General features: G+C 42.7%; 1 protein-coding gene across 1 annotated transcript in view; it reads left to right on the forward strand.

Annotated features, from left to right (window-relative positions):
* Nucleotides 1–1,423: 1,423 nt before the first annotated feature.
* PDE6C (phosphodiesterase 6C) overlaps nucleotides 1,424–16,830 on the forward strand; it is a 54,794-nt gene continuing 39,387 nt past the window's right edge. Inside the window, exons 1-7 of the mRNA XM_017876768.1 lie at nucleotides 1,424–1,903; nucleotides 9,339–9,491; nucleotides 9,598–9,687; nucleotides 10,639–10,779; nucleotides 14,378–14,452; nucleotides 15,761–15,825; nucleotides 15,929–15,995. Of these exons, the coding sequence (XP_017732257.1) occupies nucleotides 1,424–1,903; nucleotides 9,339–9,491; nucleotides 9,598–9,687; nucleotides 10,639–10,779; nucleotides 14,378–14,452; nucleotides 15,761–15,825; nucleotides 15,929–15,995 (1,071 nt within the window). The remainder of the gene's footprint in view (nucleotides 1,904–9,338; nucleotides 9,492–9,597; nucleotides 9,688–10,638; nucleotides 10,780–14,377; nucleotides 14,453–15,760; nucleotides 15,826–15,928; nucleotides 15,996–16,830) is intronic.

The following is a 16,830-nucleotide window of genomic DNA, read 5'->3' on the forward strand; positions in this document are numbered from 1 at the left end:
ACCACTGCACTCCAGCCTGGTGACACAGTGAGACTCCGTCTCAAAAAAAAAAAAAAAAAAAATTACTATCTCTCTAGAGAGGTAAAGCTTAGAGAACTTGATGAAACTCATAGGGTTTCTATTTTTGAAGCAAACTTAAATGTGGGTGTAACAATAATTTTTAGAGTCACTGTAACATGTGTGTGTTTTCCACTTAAGAGAATTTGTCATATTAAGTTTGTAGTTTTATTGAAGTATTTAAAACACCTTGACTAAGTTTGAAACCAACATTTAAGTATCGAAGGCAATTGGTTCATGAATTAATAGTTTGAATTATTAGTTGCATAATAGTGTTTAAATATTTGAGGAAATGTGTTTAATAGATGTAAAAGCTTAGTAAAGTGAACATTAAATAAAACTAAGTAGTGGTAAGTGTTCTTTCTATGCCAGTAGCCCCTGAGATGTTAAGGATCCTAGCAACAGACAAGATATCTATCATCTAGTAGATTTAGTAGACTGTATGTTGGAGCAAAATCTCATGACGTCTGGCTATTACTATTGAAAACAAAATCCTAAATAATATACTTAGCAGAAAAACCCAGCTAGTAACTATGTAGGTTACCTTTTGTAATTACAGTCTCTCGACAAGGGTTATTATTCAATTCATGACTTGATTAGGTTTGGATCATTGGCAAATGTTTTGCTATGTCCACCTCTTTAGTAATAAGCTTGAGGCTTATTCCTTTAAAACACTTCTGAGGTCAAGCTTTCTAAAGTGAGGGGGATTGAGAGGTGAGGGTTTTAGAGAAAGAGGAGGCCAAGCAACCTTGGTGATCAAAAGACTTAAGAAAAGGAAAGATTCATATTCACCTTTATGTTGTGGTGATGCTAAACGGTTCCATATTCCCCAGATGTTCATTGAAGTTGCTATATAAACAAAAACAATCCAAGCACTTCTGAGGTCTAAATAGTTTTACTTCCTATAGCTATCATACAAGAATGATTCAAGGTGCCAATTGTTGCCGATGTCATGTCATTCATGGATATGTCAGTGATTCTTCCGTGCTGCGGACAGCAGCTGACATTCAGTTATTTTTTCTGGAATAGACACCTCAACTTGCTACTTGCTGGGCTGATCTAAGATGCTCTGAAGATTCGCTGGGGACTTATGAGCTACTAATGCTCAGGGATTTACTGTCCTGAAGAACTCTTTAATCCTCTGCTTCCTGAATCCCACCCTAAGCCAGTGCCTTCTGTCACATCCCAAGAGTTACAGGCAGTTTGAAAGCTCTGCTTTCTGCTTGACCTTTGGAAGTCCTATGAGGGACCATTTACAGTTTCCTTAGTAATTTCCACAAGGATGTATTTCCTTCTCATCACTCTGCCTCAGGTAGTGCTCTGAAGGTCGTCCTTTCTGAGCAACAGCAGCAAAGCAAGCCGCACCATGGGTGAGATCAACCAAGATGCCGTGGAGAAATACCTGGAGGAGAACCCTCAGTTTGCTAAGGAGTACTTTGACAGGAAGTTGCGGGTGGAGGTGCTGGGAGAAATCTTCAAGAACAGCCAGGTGCCAGTCCAGTCCAGCATGTCCTTTTCTGAGCTGACCCAGGTGGAGGAGTCAGCCCTGTGCTTGGAGCTGCTGTGGACCGTGCAGGAGGAGGAGGGCACCCCAGAGCAGGGGGTTCACAGGGCCCTGCAGAGGCTGGCCCACCTGCTCCAGGCTGACCGCTGCAGCATGTTCCTGTGCCGGTCCCGGAACGGCGTACCTGAGGTGGCCTCTAGGTTGCTGGATGTCACCCCCACCTCCAAGTTTGACGACAACCTGGTGGGTCCTGACAAAGAAGTTGTGTTTCCACTGGACATTGGGATAGTGGGTTGGGCTGCTCACACGAAGAAAACTCATAATGTCCCAGATGTGAAAAAGGTAGGTGGCATTATGACAGTGGGGCAGAGGTCTTGGCAGGGTCAGGGAGGAACCAATGGGAAAGAGAGATAGTGCTATCCTTGTGGCATTAGTTTGGCAATCATCGGGGGAATGTGGGTGGCAGGGAAGAGGATCAGTCAGTCCTAGTGTTGCCAAATTTAGCAAATGAAATTTCAAGTTGCCCAGTTGAACTTGAATTTCAGATAAACAATGATTTATTATTTTCTGAAGCGTAAGTATGTCCCATGTAAAGTTGGGCACTTTATCAGGCGATCCTACCTGGACCTGGTGCATTCCACACCCCCTCCCTTACACCTCCTCCAGTGCTCTGGAGGACTTTCCTTTTCACAACACCAGCAAAGCAAACCACCCCACCAGGGAGATGGGCCAACGTGCCCAGATGCCAAAACTTGTCAACTGCTCCCCATGCCTCTCATTCACAGTCCTTTGAAAACATTCAGGTTTGTTGGATAGATTTGCTAGTAAATCAGTGCTTTCATCTATCAACCAAATGTGGAAAAAAAAAATGATGCCATTTGAAAGTTCAGATGTTCAAATTTGGAATTCATTACATATGTGAATTTAGGTGATGATTAAGTGCAATTGACCACTCCCACTGCTCCATAACCCAGATCTTTCAAGAATGAATTCCAATCATGTAAGTGGGACATTTGGACCCTCTTGAAGAACAACAGCATACTGCACAAATACAAGGCATTGAGATGACCCTTATAGAAGTAGAAAAACTTTATTCTTACCATTAGAATACATGTTCATTTTTTAAAAATTGTAAGATACAAATAAACCAAAGGAGGAAATGCTAATCACCCATCATCCCTCCCCTCAGCAATAATCAAGGGTACCAGCTTGGAGATTCTCCTGGCAGCTCCTTCTCTACACATGTGTTCCATTATTACCGTTTACCATTAACAAAAAGGGAGAAGTGGATTATGATGGAACAGAGTTGAATGGGAACAGCCTGTGAAATGCTTTCTGTGCAGGGGTGAATAGCGCAGCTGGAGAGGCAGGAGGATAATCTCCTAAATGCCTCCTGAAGCTGATTACAGGGGGAGGGTCACACAGACCCAAGAGGTATGAAAGTCGTCAAACATGAGCAACTCTGCAAACAACCACAGAACACTGCTCAGGTGCAAGGGTTACTGTGGGGCCCGGTAGGGCCTTCAGTCCTGAATAATTCCTCCTTTCAGTGAGTTTAAGCTGGGTTAAGTTTGCTTTTGAGGCTGACTGTGGCTCAGATGTCTAAACAGATGCGGTTCCTTAGGGAAAAGTTCTCTAGACAACCAACTGGAAGGCAATGTCCGCACATCCTGAGGTTTTTCTCATGGGAAGATGCTCCTTGAGGGTCCTGAACTGAGCCCATCCCCAGTAGCACACCAAACTCTAAAAAGTGACATTCAGGAATTATTTTGAAAGGCTTTTAAAGAAGAGATGGGTAAAATGATTTCTGCTCTTATACTTTGATGAGCCCAGTTCTCCGTGGTGAGAAGGAAATAAGAGCATGGAGCTGCTTGGAGGTGGTTTTGGTCTGCGGCTATCCATGGTGAGCATCATGGCATGGACAGAGCACTTCATCTGGGAGTGGGGAGTCTCTCCTCTCTTCTCTGGAGGGCTCCTGGCTGTTCTGGGTGGGACACAGAGAAATGTGTGTTGAAGACAGATACGGTTCTGTGCTTACGGGAAAGACAGAGGCCTCATTGGTTCTTCATTTCAACTGCTTCTTCATTTTTTTTCCCCTCTAGAGTGGGGATTTCCAACTCTGGCTGTACATTAAAACCACATTAAGCTGTGTGCAGTGGCTCATGCCTGTAATCCCAGCACTGTGGGAGGCCAAGATGGGTGAATGGCTTAAGCCCAGGAGTTTGAAACCTGCCTGGCCAACATAGGAAACCCCCATCTCTACCAAAAATACAAAAATAAACCAGGAATGGTGGTGTGTGCCTGGAGTCCCAGCTACTTGGAAGGTTGAGATGGGAGGATGGCTTGAGCCTGGGAGCCTGAGGCTGCAGTGAGCTGTGTTCACACACTGAACTCCAGTCTGGGTGACAGAATGAAACCCTGTCTCAAAAAACAAACATAATCCAGAAAACCATATCGGTGGCTTTACTGTTACAGTGGACTCTCAAAAATTAGAATTCAGGCATTAGTATTTTTATTTTATTATTTTATTATTTATTTATTTATTTTTGAGACAGAGTCTTGCTCCATCACCCGGGCTGGAGTGCAATGGTACAATCTTGGCTCACTGCAACATCTGCCTCCTGGGTTCAAGCAAGTCTCCTGCCTCGGCCTCCTGAGTAGCTGGGACTACAGGTGTGCGCCACCATGCCTGGCTAATTTTTGTATTTTTAGCAGAAATGGGGTTTCACCATGTTGGCCAGGCTGGTACTAAACTCTTGATCTCAGGTGATCCACCCGCCTCGGCCTCTCAAAGTGCTGGGATTATAGGCGTGAGCTACTGTGCCCGGCCCAGGCATTGGTATTTTTAAAGAGCTCCCCCAAGTACTTCTAATATGCAGCCAATGTTGAAAACCACTGGTCTATTGGGTGAGCAGATACAGGAGGAGGAAGTGAATTTCAAATCAACTGTAGAATATTAGAGATGGAAGGGGCTTATCAAGTCTTTAGCCCTGTCTAATGGAGGGCTCTGTCCAATGGAGGACAGGAAGTTGAGGCCACAGGAGTTGTATCTCCCCGGCATCCACAGTATGTGTCTGTGGATGAGAAGGGTTGGAACAGAGGTAGCTGAGTATGTGTCCAGTGCTCTGTTTGCCTACCTTACACCCCTGCAGTTTCACATGCTTTAACCACTGCAGTAAGATTTGCAACGGGAAAGGAAGTAGAAACTAATGTTTCCAATGAAATATCTGATTAATTCTTCCTCTTTTCATTGCACTTGGCAATTTAAACAACGTTCTCTGACAAGGATCATATTTTTTATTTCCAGCCTATGTAGTAGGAATCGTTCAAAGTCAGGTAGACAGGATGTGGCAGATCTGGGGCAATAACTCAGGTCTTGGAGGCTTCCCTCTTTCTACCACACCCCTGACCACACACAACTTTCCTCTGATTAGCAGTGTGGGCGCAGGTGAGGGAAAGACTTCTCACGCCTAGACAAAGGTACAGAGCTACATACTCCCAGCCTTGGAGGGTCCATGAAGGTAACAGGGAAGCCATTGGTATAGGGAGAGGGCTTTGGCATCAAAGCTAGGTGCAGATCTATGTCTGTGACTTAGTAACTGTGTGATGGAGTTTCTACCCCTAAGAAATGGAGATAAGCCAATGTACATATTAAATGTGTATAAAGGACCTGACTCATAGCAGATGCTCAATAAATGATAGCCGTGATAATATTGTCATTATGCCAGTAGGGGTTTAGGAGCTGGATATGGTTGGCCAAAAAAGGATCAATGACTATTGCCTGTTTTAAAACAAGCTGAAGGCAGGAAGACTTTTTCTTTTTTGAGAAGGGGTCTCGCTCTGTCACCAGGCTGGAGTGCAATGGCCCGACCTCGGCTCACTGCAACCTCTGCCTCCCAAGTTCGAGTCATTCTCCTGCCTCAGCCTCCTCAGTAGCTGGGATTACAGGCACGCACCACCATGCCCAGCTAATTTTTGTATTTTTAGTAGAGACAGGGTTTCACCTTGTTGGCCAGGCTGGTCTCGAACTCCTGACCTTGTGGTCTGCCCATGTAGGCCTCCCAAAGTGCTGAGAGGAAGACTTTTACCAATAGGAAACTGAGAGATATCCTCTTTAAGTTGTTTCTTTCTCTATTGGGAAAACTGTCCATAAACTATGGGTGATCCTGATTCTGACTGTGGTTTAAAAGTCCTCCTTCCTCTTTCTTTCCTCCTCTACTTCTGCCTTGGATCTCAGGGGTTAAGGGTATTTAATCAGGATTTAGCAATACTGACATCTGATGAGGGATCAGGCCTCCTGTTGCTCTAAACAATGTTCTCCAGCTGCCTTCAAGGGCTTCTCTGAAGAACCATCAAGGGAGACACACAGGATTTATGCAAAGAAACTTCACTAAAGATTTTTTGAGCTAGTGAAAATAAAACACAAAAACCCGTTCCCCATGTCCATCCTGTAACTTGATGGCTGGTTTATCTAGGGCTTTCAATGCAATAATAAGCAAGTATTAAATTTTGAAACTTGCAAGCCATTTTCTCAAAACAGTCCATTGAACTTAAGAACATTTCCTTGTGTTTAGAATCTGGAATAAAGTGGCATTAAGTTTGAAGTCGCAGAGTGAAATGTGTTTGCAAAGAAGTGCTGCCAGCCAAGCGCGGTGGCTCACGCCTGTAATCTCAGCACTTTGGGAGGCTGAGGCTGGTGGATCACCCGAGGTCAGGAGTTTGAGACCAGCCTGGCCAACATGGCAAAAACCTGTCTCTACTAAAAATACAAAAATTAGCCAGGTGTGGTGGTGAGTGCCTGTAATCCCAGCTACTCAGGAGGCTGAGGCAGGAGAATTGCTCGAACCCGGAAGGCGGAGGCTGCACTGAGCCAAGATCATGCCATTGCATTGTAGCTTGGGCAACAAGAGCGAAACTCCATCTCAAAAAAAAAGTCCTGGCTAACTTCATCCCATGGCGCATGTTTCTGGTATTTCGATGATTCCTTTAGTGCCCAGGCTGTGTAAATGAAGGTGGTATGATCTACATGGATAACAGGGTGGAAGGGAAACAATGGGAGCTGGCCTAGACAAGCAGCAGATTAAGAGAAGGAATGTAACAAAGCCTGCAGACACTTTGGTCTGAGGGTGAAGATCCTATGGGGAAACAGAGAGAAGTAACAGATAAAGTGGATAGAAAAGAAATGTGGTTCGTGGTGGCTTGAGGGAGTGTGCTGGCCCTCTGGAGGAAGGGTGCTCCGCAGGATGGGAGGCATACATCCAGCTACGGGCATCTGATTTCTGCAGTGAGTTGAATTGGCTAGAAAAATTAAAGCTAGAAACAAAATGGTAATTGCAAAAGAACTACTTCTCATTCAGGAAAGCCTAGAAAAGTACTAAGTTTCTCTTCCCAGTACTTACTGAATATCTAACTATGTGCCAGACACTTTTTTTCCTAAGTGCTCAGCCTATACTTTGTTATTCTATCTTCACATCAGGAATTCTAGGCAGTAGATGGAAGTGTTACCCCTATTTTCAGATTAGAAAACGAGGACACGGAAGGAAGGTAAGTCACACACCCAGGACCATACAGCTAGTACATTGGGGCCCAGTTTCAGCCAAGAAAGTCTGACTCCAATACCTTCCTTGCCTTTATGCAATGCTGACGCCTAAAGAGTTGGTTTGTGTGTTTCCACTTTGGGAAAGGTATAGAAGAGATCTGGGCTGAGGGGCTGCCTTGATCCCCTTTCCATCACACATTTCCTCTGAGAGCAGCACCATTTCTGGTGATTCCCCATTGGGTTGAGCCTAAGAATTACCCGGGCCACGTAAAAGTGCAGGTTCCACTGTAGGAGATTAGGATTCAGTGCATCTGCTGCATTAATCTCCAGGTGATTCTGAGGCATGTCTTAGGACTGCTAATCTCATTTGAGCTCTGTGAGTTCTATTGGCCAGCCAGCCCTTGTTCCCTGGTGGAAACTCTAGCCTGGAAATGCACACAGAAAATTCTTACATTTTTTTTCTTCAGGAAACCAGACAGAATCCAGTCTCCAAGGTTTGTGCTGCTTTTAGAGGCACTGCCAACACAGGGAAATGAAAATAATACAACTGCGGAAGGAACACCACACTAATTTTGGCCAAGAAGTCTCAGAGTTAAGGCTGAGAGTTCAGTTCTAACTGCAGTCCTAGGTTCAAAGGGAAAAATGCCATGACCCAAGGAAGGCTGGGTCTAAACTCACCTTAAGTGGCTATTCTCTGAAATGACAACTAATAAGATAATTGCCTTCCTCGACCTTTTTCTCAAGCCCTCCCATTTGTGCACTTCTCTAGACTCATCGCTCAGCCTCTGCAGTGGCCAGTGGATTAGAATCATCTCTCGAATCTACTCTAAGAGGCCTGAATCTGGGAAGATCCACTTTCCTCTCTCCCAAAGAAAGAAAGAAAAAAAAAAAAATAGGAATGAAAAACATAAGCTTGGTAGAACATTAAAAACCTGATAAGCATCTGATGCTGGCAAGCGGGTAGTCCTCAGTCCTTTCACACAGGCTCAGTGGAAGTTAGAATGTGAACCTTTCTTTTCTTTTCCTTTTCTTTTCTTTCTTTCTTTTTTTTTTTTTTTTTTGAGACAGAGTTTTGCTCTTGTTGCTCAGGCTGGAGTACAATGGCACAATCTTGGCTTACTGCAACCTCCACCTCCCGGGTTCAAGTGACTCTTCTGTCTCAGCCTCCTGAGTAGCGGGGATTACAGGGGCACACCACCATTCTTGGCATTTTTGTATTTTAGTAGAGATAGGGTTTCATCATGTTGGCCAGGCTGGTCTCGAACTCCTGACCTCAGGTGATCCGCCTGCCTCGGCCTCCTAAAGTACTGGGATTACAGGCGTGAACCACTGCGCCCAGCCACGGAATGTGAACCTTTCATCAAAGTAATCTATGTAAATAAAAACTGTATGTTCCTGTTGATCCAGCAAAAGGGATTTCATTTTTTGGGAATCTATCACATAAAAATAAAAGTAAGAAGGATTAGTGCAGTACTGTTGGTAGTGGGGAGAACTATAAACAGGCAGAATCAATAGAGGACAGTTGAGTGGATCGTACAGCACCCAGAGTGGAGTAGTGTGCACGAATCCAAGAGGTGAGTTCACATCCATATGCACTGGTCTTCAGGGAAGTCTGTAAGACATTGTTAAGTGATGAAACTATTATAAGCAATTAGAAAAGCAAATTTTAGAAAAAATAGATAATTCTTTGTTCAAGCACAGAGAAAGGCATAGAAGGAGACACAACAGCAGTTAGCAGAGATTTCTTCTAGTAGGCTAGATTGGGGGGAATGATAATTTTTGCTTTATGTTATGACATGGATTGATGATTTCAAGTGCATGTTTTCCCTTTGTAATGAGAGAGAAGCGCTCTATGAACTGTGTCTGTATTCCTAGCTGTGCTCTCCTTCCCTGCATGCACTTGCTGTCTATTGTAACCCTGTGCCTTCCCCTCTTTTCCTCTTAGCACCTCACTTTCCACTTGGCTGTCTCATCACCTCTTTTCTTTTGGCCCAACCTCAGCCTAACCTAAATAGGCCATAGCTCAGGTGGGAAGCGCTTATTCTGAAATGGGCAATTCCATTCTATGCAGTCATAGGATGGCAGGTGGAGTGGGATTGTTTGCTGGGGACCACTGTACTGGAGCCCTGATTATCTGTTGGTAGCATTTAAATGAGAGAGAATGATCTGTCATCATCCCTAGATCTACCACTCTATGATTCTGTGCCACTTTGGCAAACGTGTGACTATCTCTTTCAGAACAGCCATTTTTCTGACTTCATGGACAAGCAAACTGGATATGTCACTAAGAACCTGCTGGCAACCCCGATCGTGATGGGCAAGGAGGTTCTTGCTGTGATCATGGCAGTTAACAAAGTAAATGCATCTGAATTTTCCAAACAGGATGAAGAGGTAATGCTAACCATGGGCATCTTGTTGGAGGCTCGGGAAATTTATTTGTTGTATAACCAAAGAAAAGATATCACAACTCTAACTTATTCTTCTCTGCCATCTGTAGGTCTTTTCCAAATACCTCAACTTTGTGTCTATCATCCTAAAGCTTCATCATACCAGCTACATGTACAATATTGAATCCCGAAGAAGCCAGGTAAAAGGAAGGCAGCATTAATCATTCCACGCTGACCTATTCTGACAAAGCCACCCAGAGACAACAAATTCAGACCCCTCCTATTCCTCCTGGGGGTTTAAGCCACGTGGAGCAGACCCCCAAACTTCAGTCCCAAGTGTCCTCTCGTGATCTTCCTGCCACTCTCCCCACCCACACTCCCCTGCACCCCAAGCTCTGCAGTTGTGTGCACAACTGGCTTGGCTTTCTTCAGTCTAGATCCCAAGTGGATTTGGCATTTCTGTCTATGAAATGGTGATGACAATTATGGTACCTACTTCAGATGGTTGTTGTGACTATTAGCGATTACCTCTCACATAAAGCTTGTAGCAATTCCTGGGTCATAGGAAACCTATTAATTTGAGGAGCACATTATTCCTGCTTCCATGAGACAGAGGGATAAAGAGCAATATTGGTACCCAAGATACCTGAGTCTGGCCCACTCTCTGGACCTCAGTTTCCTCACCAGTACAATGCACAGGTAGAGGTTGAGAGGGAGGTTCCTTCCCATTCCAACTCTCCAGGTAAGGTTACCTCCAACTAGTTCAGAATGCATGGAAGGAAGTAGGTGGCTCTCTCCACATGAGGGCCAGCAGGAGCCAGTGGGCCACCAATACTGGATTTTCCACCCAGGGACCATCTTTGCATCCAATTTCAGGGCACTTCCCCTTTGGAGCCAAAACATTTAGACACAGGGACCAATCATAGCTTCTCTCTCTCCATAGACCCGCAGCCTTGCAAAGGTCTACTCATCATGTCACCTAGAGGATCTGAGTAGCTTGTTGGACGTACACATGTTCAAAATCAGAATTACACTTTCCAACGATATGCATTCATTTTATTTGAAGCACCTCATGTTTTCTTGTGGCGAATGCTCTCTCTCTCCATAGCATACTTTATTCTAACTGTTTTCTTTTTGATACCTACTTTCAGATCCTTATGTGGTCAGCCAATAAAGTATTTGAAGAACTCACAGATGTCGAGCGACAGTTTCACAAAGCGCTCTACACAGTTAGAACGTATCTGAACTGTGAACGATACTCTATTGGACTGCTGGACATGACCAAGGAGAAGGTTCTTATTATTCTAGACATTTTGCCTCATCTAACATTGCCTATAAAACATACACCACAGGAAATGTGATCCTCAAAAAACATACACTATGTAAATAATTAGTCATGATTGATCACAAGAACAGAGGTAAAAATGTGTGTCTTGGAGCAAAAAAGATGTAGGCTTGAATCTTGGTTTTTCCACTTCCTAGCAGTATGGGTTTTCAGCAAGTCTGTTTTTTCTTTTACACTAATTAATAGACTATTTTTAGAGTGGTATTGACAGAAAAATTGATTAGAAAGTATAGAGTTTCCTCTTCCCTCCCAATCTCCTCTCTCAGTTTCTCTGTTATTAACATCTTGCATTAGTGTGGTGTGATGAATCAATATTGATATATTATTATTAACTAAAGTCCATAGTTTACATAAGAGTTCATCCTTTGTGCAGTTCTCTGAATTCTGACAAATGTGTAATGTTATATATCTGCTATTACAGTATCAGACAGATTAGTTTCAGTGCCTCAAAGCCCTCTACGCTTCACATATTCAACCTTCCCTCACTCCCCTAAACTCCTGGTAGCCACTATTTTTTTTTTTTTTTTTTTACTGTTTCTATAGTTTTGGCTTTTTCCAGAATGCCATATAGTTGGAATCATATAGTATGTAGCATTTTCAGACTGGCTTTTCACTTTGAAATATGCATTTAAGTTTCCTCCATGTCTTGTCATGACTCAATAGCTAATTTCTTTTTATCATTGAATATTATTCCACTGTATGGCAGGTTTGTTTATCCATTCACCTGTTGAAGGGTATCTTGGTTGTTTCTAATATTTAGTGATTGTGAATAAAGCTGCTGTAATCATTGTAGGTAGGTTTGTATGTGTCTATGTTTTCAACTCAATTGGGTAAATACCGAACACAGCAATTGCTGGATTATATTGTAAGACTAATTGATCTTTGTAAGAAACTGGCAGACTGTCTTCCAAAGTGACTTTACTGTTTTGCATGTCTACCAGAAGCACATTCTCACCAGCAGTTGTTAATGTCAGTATTTTGGGTATTAGCAGTTGCTAATGTCAGTATTTGGGGTATCAGTTGTGGTATCTCATTGTTGTTTTAATTTTTAATTCCCCAGTGACATATGATGTTGAGCATCTTCTCATATGTTTACTTGTCATCTGTATATCTTCTCTTTTTTTTTTTTTTTTTGAGACGGAGTCTTGCTCTGTCGCCCAGGCTGGAGTGCAGTGGCGAGATCTCAGCTCACTGCAAGCTCCGCCTCCCGGGTTCACGCCATTCTCCTGCCTCAGCCTCCCGAGTAGCTGGGACTACAGGCGCCCGCCACAGCGCCCGGCTAATTTTTGTATTTTTAGTAGAGACGGGGTTTCACCGTGTTAGTCAGGATGGTCTCGATCTCCTGACCTCGTGATCCACCTGTCTCGGCCTCCCAAAGTGCTGGGATTACAGGCTTGAGCCACCGCGCCCGGCTGTATATCTTCTTAGAGAAGGTTTTAATTTCAATTAAGTCTAATTTTTCTACATTTTCTCTCTCATGGATTGTGCTTTTGATGTTGTATGTATGAAGTCTCACCAAACTCATGTTCACCTAGATCTTCTATGTCATCTCCAAGAATTTTTATACTTTTGTGTTCTACATTTAGGTGAATAATCCGTTTCGAGTTATTTTTTGTGAAAGGTACAAGCTCTGTTTCTAGATTCACTTTTTTTTTTTTTACATGTAGATGTTCAGTTGTTCCAACACAATTTGTTGAAAAGACTATCCTTTGTTCATTGCCTTCGCTCCTTTGTCCAAGTTAACTATATTCGTGAGGGTCTATTTCTGGTTCTCTATTTTGTTTCATTGATTCATTTGTCCATTCTTTCACTAATACCACACTGTCTTGATTATTGCAGCTTTATGGCAAATCTTAAGTCAGGTAGTGTCAGCTCTTTGATTTTGTTCTTCTTGTCAGCAAATCTTTTAACCTACCTGATTCTTGGCTTCTTCATCTGTAAAATGAGGACATCTCTCTTACCGATTGTAAGAATTAGAGATTATATATAGATATATTTTTATATATAAACACTGTATGTATATAGTGTCTAGAATTTACATAGTAGGTGGATAATCAATATTATCTTTACCAACTTTAGGTTTCTGTATTCTAAAGAAATTTAATTATTTTAAAGTAGAAATATTGAAACATTTAATATTATTCACAATATAATGCCCTTGTGTCATCTTCTTTAATTCTGTTGCTACCCTTCTAGTTCAAAATAACTAATGATACCATATTATTGATATATTTTTTCTTTTCTTTCCTTTTTTTGAGACAGAGTCTCAGTCTGTCACCAGGCTGGAGTGCAGTGGCATGATCTTGGCTCACTGCAACCTCAGCCTCCCAGGTTCAAGCGATTCTCATGTCTCAGTTGCTGGAATTATAGGCCTGTACCACCATGTCCACTAATTTTCTGTATTTTTAGTAGAGACAGGATTTCACCATGTTGGCCAGACTGGTCTTGAACTCCTGTCCTCAAGTGATCCACCCACCTCGGCCTCTCAAAGTGCTGGGATTACAGGCGTGAGCCACCACACCTGGTCTTATTTATATTTCTTTATATTCATGTGATTGGAAGTTATTTTTTCAGAGTAGTTGTTCTAAGTGGATAAACATAGGATGAAGCACTAGGAGAGCTGGGTTCTGATCTTGGTTCTGGGACTTTCTTGCTGAGTATGTTGGTTAGGATTCTTTTGGCTGGAAGAAATATCAGACACAGCTAAAAGCATCTCTAACAATATGATATTTATTCTCCCACTTAACAAGGTAGGGCAGCGCTAGTACTGACTCAGAGATGAGTGCAGTCGTCAAAATCCAGGTGCTTTCTCTTTCTTCCTGGCAAGGTCTCTGCTACCTGCAGCATGTTGGTGAGGCCTCCTCTTATGGTGGAAAGATGGCTGTTGCAGCTCAAATAATGGCACATAGACATGACACAACTGGGAGGCATTTTCTCCAAATGTCACTCTCATCAGCTTTCATCTGAGGAATACCTTTTGCCAGAGTCTCTCAGCAGACTTCTCCCCTTTCTTCATTTTCCAGAGCTGGGCCACATACCTGCCGTCAAACTGATCTAGGCACCTCATGTAGACCACTCATGAGCTGTGGTCTGATGGAAAATTACCACCTGATACTCAAATCATATCAGGTTATGCTAGCAAGGAAAAGAGGAAGAATGAATGTGGGGTAAAGCTATCAACATTTGGCCACGCCTCTTAATCAAACTAGATTTAGCTTAATTGTCTATGAAAGAATTGCTATACATTGAGTACTTTGAACTATGTGTCAGGGTAAGTGTTACATCTGTATTATTCGTTTAATCCTCACAACAATTCTTTAGTACAAATTCTATTATTATCCCTATTTTACAGATATAAAAGATTAAGTAACGTGTTCACAGTTAAAAATTCCTAACCAGTATTGCTGGGAATTATAGATCTTTCAGCACTAAAATTCCAGAATTATGTAGATGAACATAAAATATACAAACACAGAAAATTCATATAAGATATTGTAGGTCATGAAACAGTGTGTTTAATGATACTTAAATCTAATTGCCTGCAGGAATTCTACGATGAATGGCCAATCAAGCTGGGAGAAGTAGAGCCTTATAAAGGTCCAAAGACACCGGATGGCAGGGTATGTGCAAATGTCTTCCTTGATGCCGTCTGTGCATGGTGTCAGGTGCTAAAACTAAGAGGCCACAGTGCATAGAGCACTGGCCTGGGAAGACCTGGAGTAGTAGAAACAGCACTAGACAAGGAGTCTGAGGTTCTAGTCCCAGCTCTGCCCCAAGCCAGAGCTATTGGCCCTTGCCTTAACTCATTGTTAAACCTCTCCATTTCCTCTTCCATAAAGCCAGGGCTTGGTAGACCAGTGATTCTCAACAGGGAGGGATGCATCAGAGCCACCTGCACAACATTTGAAAGAAGTACCCGGGCCCTTCTTCAGATATGTGGGATTAGAATCTCTAAGGAAGGGTTGGGTTAGGTTTACTTTCCCCCTTGACTGCAAGCTTCATGAAGGCAGAAACCGCTGTGTCCATAGCACACAGGAAAGAGAAGGGGATGGAATGTGTCCAGGCCTCAGGCTCATCATCTGCCCCATGAAACAGAGAGAATAATTCTCTAGTCCCTTCCAGCTTTGGCAATGTAACCTCCTGTTTCTGAGGCACCTGTTCAGATAAGTCACTGATGAAAGGAGGTTATCGGCCGGGCCCGGTGGCTCAAGCCTGTAATCCCAGCACTTTGGGAGGCCAAGACGGGCGGATCACGAGGTCAGGAGATCGAGACCATCCTGGCTAACACGGTGAAACCCCGTCTCTACTAAAAACTACAAAAAAAAAAACTAGCGGGGCGAGGTGGCGGTGCCTGTAGTCCCAGCTACCCGGGAGGCTGAGGCAGGAGAATGGCATGAACCCGGGAGGCGGAGCTTGCAGTGAGCTGAGATCCGGCCACAGCACTCCAGCCTGGGTGACAGAGCGAGACTCCGTCTCAAAAAAAAAAAAAAAAAAAAAAAAAAAGGAGGTTATCGGCTCACTATATATGATGTATAACTGACTGCAGTTGAGAAATGACATGATTTGTTCTAGTGAAGCTGTTAATGTCAGGTATTTCTAGACAACAAAAGGGATTACTTGAAAATAAAAACAGACTATCTGATGATTTAGTAGCCAGAGATCCCTCTACCCCAAAACTGGGGGCAATTCAACTTTTTAAAAACAAAATTTATTTTAGCCTTGTGCATGTAGATAAACAGCCAATAATATTTCTGGTTTTATTATAAGTGTGTAGTCAGAATAGAAGTAGTTTGATAATTTATGTTACAATATAATGTGGTTGGGAAATAAGGTTCTATTTGTAAGAGTTTTAAAGTACAAGTTCCCCAATGAAAAATGATTTATTTGGGAAATAACATTATTTCCATAATATCCTCTTTCTTTCTTAGGAGGTCAACTTTTATAAAATCATTGATTACATTTTACATGGAAAAGAAGAGATCAAAGTGATTCCGTGAGTATTGACAGGAAGTTGCTGCTGCAGTTGCCATTGTATTTTTGCACACATTGCATTTCTCTATATTGCAATGGTTTTTTTTCTTCTTCTCTTCCCCAAGGACACCTCCTGCAGACCACTGGACGCTCATTAGTGGGTTGCCAACATATGTTGCTGAAAATGGATTTGTAAGTTATTGAACAAATTCAAATTTTAAATAATATTGTATGAAACTTGTATTAGCTAAGAGATAGATACAGTTGTGAAAGCAAGAATGCATCCAATAAAAGCTAGATGGGCTGGGTGCGTTGGCTCACACCTGTAATCTTAGCACTTTGGGAGGCTGAGGTGGGTGGATCGTCTGAGGTCAGGAGTTCAAGACCAGCCTGACCAACATGATGAAACCCCGACTTTACTAAAAATACAAAATTAGCTGGGCGTGGTGGCACATGCCTGTAATCCCAGCTACTTGGGAGGCTGAGGCAAGAGAATCGCTTGAACCCAGAAGGTGGAGGTTGCAGTGAGCCGAGATTGCGCCATTGCACTCCAGCCTGGGCAACAAAGCAAAACTCCATAGGAAAAGAAAGAAAGAAAAAAAAGCTAGATGATCACTTCCTTTGGCATAGGCCAAAGGAGAGAAGAATCTTGACATTAAAATGTATGTTAACCGGAGACTTCTGAACTCTACACAAAAATATTTAGTCAGCATGAGGAAGATTCCTCCATCCCTCAATTTCTTATTCTGCAGCCACACACATTTCAGATATCCTTTGGAATCCAATGACTATGATTTAATGACTGGGTTTAATTCTATCTCAAGTACATCAGTCAATTTTTTAAAGCATAAATGAGAGGGATGGGGTGGGGATGGTGCGGTATGTGGAACTTTTCAATATTGAGTTAAAAGCTTGGGCCTCTAAGGTCTTGACCCACCTGTAAATGTTCCTGTAACATTTAGAACATAATGTTCTTCAAAGAAAGGACTAAGACAGATAATGCTGATGAAAAGTTCAAAAAAGAAGT

This window comes from Rhinopithecus bieti, unplaced genomic scaffold (genome assembly GCF_001698545.2).
Source record: "Rhinopithecus bieti isolate Rb0 unplaced genomic scaffold, ASM169854v2 scaffold_9383, whole genome shotgun sequence".
Taxonomy (NCBI): domain Eukaryota; kingdom Metazoa; phylum Chordata; class Mammalia; order Primates; family Cercopithecidae; genus Rhinopithecus; species Rhinopithecus bieti.